A 9653-nucleotide genomic window follows, 5' to 3' on the forward strand; every position below is an offset into this window, starting at 1 on the left:
TTTTTATCTCATCCAATAATTAAAATATTCATTATAATTATTGAATTAAAATTAAAATATTTATGAAAAAAAAGAATGAAAGAAAGAAAAAAAATGAATGAAAGAAAGAAAAAATATTCATTAAGATGATCAATATTCTATTCAATCTACGATTATATATGTTATATTATGTTAATTTAAAATATATATACTATAAAATAAACGAAATCATATAAATATATATTTAATTATATAATATTTAGAACAAAAAATATAATCACATGCACAATTATGAAAATAATTTATATTTTTATAAACAAAAAAAAAATATATGAAATTATTTTTTCATATACTTTTATATTATATATGCAATAATTATATTAAATTACATTAAGGATTGAAAAATTGTTTGAAGAACATCATATGAACAAATATTATAATAAATTATAAATAACTTATATCAATTTAAAAACTCTATTATTAATCTCTATTGGTGTAATGTATATATGTGATTTCTAAGTACAAATTATATTAATCATAATATTTTTATAATATGAGAAGCTATATATATTATAAACTTTTTTTAATAATATCAAACACCAATTAAAACAAAAATTATATAAAAAACACCAAATATTTTCAGCTCTCTTACTACACGCAAAATTTTGTCAATACGAATGTTAAATACCGTTATATACTTTTTCGTCACGTTTTAACTACGTATGTGGTTCATTGAATTCATGAGATGGCGATCTCGTAAAAGTAAAATAATATAACCTTTTAACTAATCAAAATATTTACATTTTAAATCATGTCATATACATTCTGACTTATTTTTCATAAATTTATATATAAAATGATATATTATTATATATTTTAATTTTTTATTATATTTGTATATATTTTTTATATATTTTTCAAAAACTATATTTTTAAATTATTTTAAAATTATTTATTGAGATTAAAAAGTTGTAAACTTTTAATAAGTTTATAATGACATATAGTGATATATGATTTTATCTGTTTCTACATAGAAATCTTTTAATTTACAATAACTTACAGATAACGATATTTATGGAAAATTAAAAAAAAATTAAACAAAAAGAATTAAATTTATACAATGCACATAATAGATAAAAATATCTAAAAAATATAAAATATAAAATAAAGTATATTATGATTATTTATACACAAATATTTTATCGTTTTTTATTTTATATTTTTTTTACTAATTTTTAGTTTTTTTTAATATTTTTTTTATATCATTTAATTATTTACTATAATTTATTTTATAGGATAATTTCAATAAGAAAACAATTAGAAAACTAATATTTTACATATATACATATATATATAGTTATAATTTATATTCTTAAATATTTTAAATATATTGTATACAATTTTTATCATATGATAATTGCTTTTAAACAGATATATTTATTTTTTCATTAAATCGTAATGGTTGACTTGAATGTAACAATCCACACATCTGAGATAATATATTAATGGCAGCTACATCTTTTGCTTCTGCAACAGTTTGTCCAAAACCTACAAGTATGATTTATTAATTATTTATTATATTATTAATTATTTATTATACATATTACATCAAATTTGATATTATTACCTGATCCCAAATATTCTTTGTTTGCATAAATTCCAATATGATAAACTGATAAAATTGTGTTCTTGCCAGCTTGTCCAATAAGTCTTGCTTCTATAATTACTTTCCTTTTCATAGAAATCATATCAGTTAATGTTTCAAATGGTTTGGTTGGACACCATATTTCAGTTAAATCTTTGCTGGCTAATCCTGCTATTAAAAAATCTCGAACAAAAATACCTGCATGATTGACATCAACACTTTCTGCAAGCGCTCCCACAAGTGCTAGAAATGTTTGTGCCAATGTTTCTTGGGATACAGGATACTCCTAAATGTATATGGAATTACTAATTTATTACTATATATTTTTTACATATAATATATAAAAAAATTAATGTTTTACTTAATATAATAAAATAAAAAATTCAAAATGCAACAAGTACAATAAATTACATATTATATAATAAGTATATACAAACACCAGTCAAAATAATGTCTTTTGTTCCAATATGCAAGGATGCTGTAGCTAATAGTTCTTGAGACATAAGATAGTCATGAAATGCTCTGAAACAATATTTATAAATATGTAATATGAAATCTGATTAATTAAATTATTTTATACATCAATCAGATATACATATACTTATATAATTTATACATACATATATCATTATATATATATTATTTATACATACATAATACCATTTTCAGGAAGACTTGGTAAATTTTGGTTTAAATATTTTTTTATAACTGCTGATGTTATTTCCTTTCCTTTTTTAATAAATTCCTCATTATTTTGTACATCAAATAAAGGTTCTTTTATTCCCATTTCTTTCTGTTTTTTTATTTCTTCAAGAATATATGATTTATGTATAAATGCTTGATTCAATTTCTCAGTATTAAATTTTTCTGAAAGTCTTTCATTAAATGCATATATTTCTGCATTTCTATTCCATTCAATAAAACTATTACGATGTGATTCAATTTGAGGTAATTTCTTCTTTCTTCTAGTTATTTCTTTTTGAGTAGGAGCTACCCATCGTTTAATATGTCTACAACCTACATTTATAAATATAATACTATACTTTTATATATAAATAAAATTTTCTTTTATAATATTTGTATATAATTAAATTTACCTTCATAATTTATATATTTTATATTTGTAAGTGTTTGAAAATATAATTGTAATTTATTCATATTTCGATTATATAAATAATATTTATATAATTAACAGAATTTGTTATTGATTTTCTTTAACTTTAAAAAAGTATTGTTTTTACTGATATCGTAAATATAATTTAATATATAATATTTTTTAGTTATTTTTATACTGTTTACACAATAATGTTAACTTGTATCCTATAGTTATCATTTTAAACATAGAATGTTTCATATTTTTAATCAAGAATCATGAACATGAACGCAAAATTGTGATTATCGCCAACTGAAAATATAAAACTTACTAGTTTATGATAACAATAATAAGTATTTTAAATATTTTCTTTTAAAACACATAAATTTTTAAATTACATCAATTGTCAATAATTATTTCTAATTTAAAAAGACAATTAAATATGAAGAAAAAAAATATGAAAATTTATAGATTTCATAAAATCAATTAAAATAAAAAAAGTAAAATTAAAAAGATTATAAGAAAATCAATGAAAAACAAAACTTTATTTACAGAGAAGAAAAAATGATTTTATAGAATTATATTTTTAAAATATATATATAAATTAGCAAAAAATTAATAAAATATATTTTTTAAATTTTTATATTAATTTGAAACTTAAATTTAACGCAGAATTTATTTTTATGATAATAATTATTAATATTTCTATTGTTAAAAATTTATTAAATATTTTATAGAAAAAATATAGTAATAATAATTAATTAATAATAATTCAAATAATAATAATTAATTTGAATATTTTTGTATAAAATATAATATAAACTATTTTTATATTGAGTCGTATATCTACATTCGTATTATCCTATGATAAATCCAAGTGATATAAATATACTTATATGTAGATTGTGTCAATAAATGAAACGCATATTTTCATAAAATTTATATAATTAAATCGTATTAAATCTTGATAATTTGATATATTATAAATATAGATGATTATATATTATCGATATTAAAATTTTTTTTATGTGCAAATTTTAATGAATATGTTTTTATATTAATTATTATATATATCAAGATGTTGATTTTTTGTAACGTAAATAAGTAATTTCATAATCATTCTATTTAAAAATAAAATTTAATTCATGAATATAATTATAATAACGGAACTAATAATTTTGAACAATGTTTAAATCAAATCAAGAACCTGATATACCTGCAGCATTAGGTCTATTGTCGCATCTAACAAACGACGAACTAAAAGAATTATTAAATGATGATTCAAAATTCGAAGATATTGTGAAAGATGTAAAACAAGTAATTTATATTTTTTTTATAATTATTTTATTTTTATTTTTATAATTTATAATTTATAATTTGTTCATTATAAAATTTTATATAATGATTTCAAATTTTATTTTCCTCTTAGTTTAAAAATTTAGAAACTGAAAAGGAATTATTAATGGCAAGTAACACATCTCTAGCAGAGTTTAATTTATCGAAACAACCTGAATTACAAGAGGGTAAACAAATATTAAAAGAACTTAGTGAAAAAGGAAATAAATTATGCATAAGTGTAAAAGAAAAATTAGAAGAAATAAGTATGTATTCTCATGTTACATTTAATAATTTTAAAATGTGAAATAAAATTAATAATGAAATCAATAATTAAATTATTTATTATTGCTATCATTAATATTATATATTGTCATAATATAAGTAATATATTTTAAATAATATATAATAATAATTATAAACAGAATTCAATTTATTTAATTTTTATTTGTAGAAAATAAATCTGGAGAAATGACTGCTGATACTGCATTAGATTTATTGCAAACAGCAGCAGCTGAAATTGAAGAAGAATCAGAAGTATGATTTTATTAATAATTATTATAATTATTAACATACATTGCTAATCTTGTAAATAATAGATTAATATAATAACTTTAATGTTAAATTTCATATTATTAATTCTCATTATCTTTTTTTATTTAATAAGTTTATTTAAGTAAAATTTACTTGATTGGCAATGTATTAAGATCATTAATATTTTACTAATATTTATATTATATTTTTATATAATATCTTTATTTTTTAATACAGACCATAGCTGAAAAATTTTTGGCTGGAGATATAGAAGTCGATGAATTTTTAGAGCAATTTTTATCACGGCGTAAATTAATGCATTTACGTAAAGTTAAAGTAGATAAATTAAGAGAATTAATAAGAAAATCTCATACCATGACTAGTGGTCCTGGATATCCAATTGCTAGTAATTTTCATAACTTAGTTCCTGCAATTCCTTATCCAACTGGACCTGTTTCAATGCCAATGCCTGTACCATCAGGTTTATCACATTATAGGCCATATTAAATTATATCTGATATAGAATGATGTTATATATTTAAAACAATTTAATCTTTAAATATTAAATTTTGCATTATATATAAGAAATATTTTAATTAATAATAATTTTAATGAATAAAAAGTATGAATATTGCATATAATAAAACAATCATTAAATCAATCATTTTAATTTAAAGTTAATATAAAGTTAAAGTAATTTATAAGTAAATTAGATTTTGTAATGTTATTATAATATATTTATATATAGACTTCATTTCTTGAAATATATATTAAAATTACTATATATGTAAACTATATACATTTTTAAAATAAGAATATCTAGTATTTTAATATACAATAAATAAAGTAATTATATATATTTAAAATTTTACAAATGATTTATTTTGATTCATATGTTTTTTTCTATAATATTTTCTAATATTGACATTTAATATTAGTTTTTTAGTTGATTTGATTTAATATTAATAGTAATTAATTCAAATAAATGTATTTTTTTTTAAACATTAATAACTAATTATAATAATTATTTTATTATTAAATTAATTTTAGATTTAGAGTTTTTAATTATATTAAATGTAATAGGTATGGTTCATTAAATCAATTTTTAATTTAATATAATTAATTAGCAATTAATAATAAAAAATTCATAGACAAAAAATTAAAATTTTACATATATTTCTGATTTATCTGTTTGGATAAATGAAATAAACTTAATATTATATTTTATACACATATATTTTGTTTTATATTTTTAATTATAATGTTCTCCTATATAAAATCTTTTAAATAAATAATAAATAATTCTAATCAATTGATGTTTGTGATTGATGATTCTATTTTTTTTCCTATTTCTTTTTATAATCATTTTTTTCTATTGATATTTTCAAATATAATAATATTGTTATTATTATTATTAAGATTATTGAAGAAGAAAGATTTAGCGATTTATTTACATTTTCTTTAATATTTTCTTTATATCTTTTTTCTGTATCTTTTATATGTAAATTTTTTTGAAATAAATCTGAATAATGTTGTTTTACCCATTCATCAAAATCATAAATTCTCCCTGAAGTATTACCTGTATAATGATAACTATTTTTTGTTTCATTAACATTGTATGTTTTCATTTTCTTGTGTTTATGATGCAAATGATCATATTTGATTAAAGTTCTATCATATTTCTTACGTGTATTATATTTGCTAAGTACATCGTATGCATTTGAAATTTCATGAAACATTTTTTTTGCATATTCATTTTTATTCTTATCAGGATGATACTTTAATGTTAATTTATAATATGCTGATTTTATTTCCTTATATGTAGCAGTTGGAGGTACTCCCAAAACATCATAATATGTTTTGACTTTTGTACTTAAATTTATTTTTGTATTTAATGTACTCTGTACAACTTTTTTATTTATATTTATCATCAACAAATGAATAAACATAATTATATCTTGAGATATAGTTTTTATGTTCTTTCACATATTATTTTATAAATTTTTATATATTTTATATTATTTTTATTAAACAACATTAATATAACCTATAAGATGAAAAAATGTAATTGAATAGATATTAAAATATATTACGAATTGTTAATATAATATTATAATAATTTAAAATCATCATATTAACTAACCAAAATAACTATTGTTTAATTTTATATATATTTATAATATATTTATTATTATTTTTCTTTATATACAAGGCATAATATTAAAATATATACATTTTATATACATATATATACATATAATATATATTTATATATAATATATATATAAAATAATAAATATTAATATTAATTTACAACATTTATATTATAGTATTTCATACTGTACATGTAATATTCTATCAAATTTCATAAAATATATTAAAATTCTATATGTTAAAAAATTTTCAAATACGCGAAGAGGCACGAACTGTCAAAAACCATGTGTGATTAATATAGATTGTAGATCAATAGTTTTGATTTTTGGTTAATAACTATAATATAAATAATATAATATAATGTAATAAAAAATAAAAATTTAATTTTTTAAATTAAATTTAATTAATATAAACATATATGCTAATTAAATTTGATGCAAATAATAAAACAAAAAAATTGATTTAATCATTACTAAACGATTACAAAATACTTAATATTATAATTTTGATTTTAATTCTAATAATTGCAAGATTTAATTTTTAAATAAATGTGACAACATATTTGAATTGAAAATCCATTTCTATATATAAAATAAAAAATCAACTAATTAATATAAATGTGTTATATACATTATATTGCATTGTATCATAGTCATAATTGTTATTTATCATAATTATAATATATAATATATTATATTAAAAAAATAAATATTTTTTAAAATTATGAAAAATTATAGGTTATATTTACATTATAATCAGACTTTTTCATTATTGCTAGCACAATATATTAAGTATTGGACTTTAGTTTTATTTATAAATTTAAAATAAGTTTATAAGTTTGAATTATAATAATATTGATAATGAAAATTTATTTATTATTCACAAATGTATTAGAAATTTTTTATAGATTCCATTATATTTAAAAATTGTATAATGTAAATAATAATTCATTGAATTATATTAATTATAATATAATAAATAAATAAAATAAAACAAATATAACAATAAAAACAAAAAAATAACAATAAAATAAATATAATAAAACAAATAAATAAAATAATAATAATTCATTGAATTATATTAATTATATTGGGCATTTTTAAATAACATTGATGTCGCATCTAAGTATGTGTATATTCTTGGAAAAAACATTAAGTTTGTTTTGATTATATCATACGATTTTAACCTCATTTATTATATGAATGAAATTAATTTATAGTATTAATACATTAAAAAATTTAATTTAATTGTATGTGTGTGTGATTTTTATTGGTATAATATAGTTTGTTAAATAAAAAAATATATATTTTTAACAATTATCAATTATGCCGAAACGAATTGAAATTGGTAAATATTATGAATTATTTCAATTTTATCATAATATAACGAAAAAAATATAAATATTTTTCATTAATATAATTATAACAAATTTATTTTTTTATTTATTATTATAATTATTATATTATTTTAGTAATATTTTTAGTATTTTATATAATTATTTATTATTTTGTTTTATATTTTTATAAAATTTGAATTTTTTTACGTATGTAAAATATATAATAGATTGTTATTATATACAATATTTTTTTTTCATTTATTTTATGAAGAATCTTATTTATGTAATAGTATATATTTATTGTTTATTAAATAATATTAGTATAGAGAAACTGAAATTAAAAAAAATAGATAATATTTAGTAGAAAAAATTAATTAAATATAAATATAAATATTTTATATAAATATAATATATAGGTATTATTCCTGATAACTTAAGGCACGAAGAAACTATTGTCCAAATTGCTGAAGCTCTTGATAATTTAGATTCTGCTGTTAATTATATNAGATCGTTTAAAATATTTACAAACTAATTTAAATTTAAAAGCTGTAAAAATGTATTCTGCTGCAAGGTATCCTGCTAGTCATACATACAAGGAATATGAGTTAGCTGTACCGCCTCAGTATGATAATATCAATAAAATACCAAAAGTTTATAAATGTTCTGTACCTATAAAAGATATTTCTGGAGCATATTTATCTTCTAATTGTAAAACAGAAGATGGTCAATATATGACAAATAACAATTTACAAGAAAAGCTACAATTTTATCATGTTCGATCTAAATCCAATAAAGAAGTTTATACAGATAATGAAATGACATTTCCTTTTCATTTATCTTCAATTAGTGCATTCTTGTTCAATAGTATGGATGATCCATATAAAATATCTATGAAACAAACTTCCCACAAATTAAGTGATAAACAACAAATAGAAGATGCACCAGATTCTATTATACAACCATGGTTATCAACTGAAATGGATTTATCTAGTAATTATCTATACACACCAACTTTAGGAGAGGTAAGATTTTTTAATATATTAATTCATAAAATCTAATTTTATATTATTTTTACATATTGCTTATTGATTGTATATTATTATTCAAATAAAAAAAAATTTACTTTTATCTGAAGAATTTATATTAAATATATATGAATAATAAAAAATTGTTATATAAAATATTTTCTACAGGTACCACAGATAAATGTGCCAGCATCACTTCCTGATTTACCTGGAATTGTAGATGATGAAAAATTCATTTTAGATCTTAATTCTCAAAGTCCCATTGCTCCTTCTTCAGCAGTAACAACGCCCACAGTTCGTCTAGATCTTCCAACACCAACATCAACAATGGATGAGAAGGATTCTAATACAAAACTAGATGAAATTCCAAATGTACCTAATTTTGTTGATAGCGATTATTCGAAAAATCTTACCGAGCTTGCTCCGCCACCTCCTCCTCCACCATCAATCTTATTAAATATAACAAATTCGGATTCTTTGACTTCTAACAATAATAGTCATTCATCATTAAATCCCTCGTCATCAACTCCTTTAATTACACCACCACCGCCG

At 18.1% G+C, this 9653-nt stretch overlaps 4 protein-coding genes across 4 annotated transcripts in view; 2 read left to right on the forward strand and 2 right to left on the reverse strand.

Moving 5' to 3' along the window:
- Positions 1 to 1310: 1310 nt before the first annotated feature.
- LOC102678146 (39S ribosomal protein L44, mitochondrial) lies at positions 1311 to 3011 on the reverse strand. The gene is made up of 5 exons (XM_006609408.1): positions 2722 to 3011; positions 2278 to 2641; positions 2062 to 2146; positions 1607 to 1910; positions 1311 to 1527 (listed from the first exon to the last, which is right to left on the reverse strand). Exons 1-5 carry the CDS (start codon positions 2780 to 2782, stop codon positions 1403 to 1405), a joined length of 939 nt encoding a protein of 312 aa, XP_006609471.1. The 5' UTR covers positions 2783 to 3011; the 3' UTR covers positions 1311 to 1402.
- A 586-nt stretch (positions 3012 to 3597) lies between these two features.
- On the forward strand, positions 3598 to 5193 carry LOC102678282 (vacuolar protein sorting-associated protein 37B). Its single transcript, XM_006609409.2, has 4 exons — positions 3598 to 4034; positions 4147 to 4318; positions 4507 to 4589; positions 4824 to 5193. The coding sequence occupies exons 1-4, from the start codon at positions 3903 to 3905 to the stop codon at positions 5091 to 5093; spliced, it is 657 nt and encodes a 218-aa protein (XP_006609472.1). The 5' UTR covers positions 3598 to 3902; the 3' UTR covers positions 5094 to 5193.
- Positions 5194 to 5917: 724 nt separating this feature from the next.
- Positions 5918 to 6678, reverse strand: LOC102678430 (dnaJ homolog subfamily B member 14-like). The gene has a single exon (XM_006609410.2). It carries the CDS (start codon positions 6533 to 6535, stop codon positions 5933 to 5935), a length of 603 nt encoding a protein of 200 aa, XP_006609473.2. The 5' UTR covers positions 6536 to 6678; the 3' UTR covers positions 5918 to 5932.
- Positions 6679 to 7859: 1181 nt separating this feature from the next.
- Positions 7860 to 9653, forward strand: part of LOC102676628 (WASH complex subunit 1) — a 3087-nt gene continuing 1293 nt past the window's right edge. Inside the window, 4 exon segments of the mRNA XM_006609487.2 lie at positions 7860 to 8087; positions 8493 to 8577; positions 8579 to 9098; positions 9270 to 9649. Of these exon segments, the coding sequence (XP_006609550.2) occupies positions 8066 to 8087; positions 8493 to 8577; positions 8579 to 9098; positions 9270 to 9649 (1007 nt within the window). The 5' untranslated portion in view covers positions 7860 to 8065.

The sequence above is a fragment of the Apis dorsata genome, unplaced genomic scaffold (genome assembly GCF_000469605.1).
Source record: "Apis dorsata unplaced genomic scaffold, Apis dorsata 1.3 scaffold_56, whole genome shotgun sequence".
Taxonomy (NCBI): Eukaryota; Metazoa; Arthropoda; class Insecta; order Hymenoptera; family Apidae; genus Apis; species Apis dorsata.

Coding starts and splice junctions, on each gene's coding strand:
- LOC102678146 (XM_006609408.1), bottom strand. CDS start 2,782: ATGAATAAATTACAATTATATTTTCAAACACTTACAAATATAAAATAT. Junction 1,911..2,061: donor AAGACATTATTTTGACTGGT/GTTTGTATATAC, acceptor ATATACATTTAG/GAGTATCCTGTATCCCAAGA. Junction 1,528..1,606: donor CAAAGAATATTTGGGATCAG/GTAATAATATCA, acceptor TCATACTTGTAG/GTTTTGGACAAACTGTTGCA.
- LOC102678282 (XM_006609409.2), top strand. CDS start 3,903: ATGTTTAAATCAAATCAAGAACCTGATATACCTGCAGCATTAGGTCTA. Junction 4,319..4,506: donor AGAAAAATTAGAAGAAATAA/GTATGTATTCTC, acceptor TTTTATTTGTAG/AAAATAAATCTGGAGAAATG. Junction 4,590..4,823: donor AAATTGAAGAAGAATCAGAA/GTATGATTTTAT, acceptor TTTTTAATACAG/ACCATAGCTGAAAAATTTTT.
- LOC102678430 (XM_006609410.2), bottom strand. CDS start 6,535: ATGTTTATTCATTTGTTGATGATAAATATAAATAAAAAAGTTGTACAG.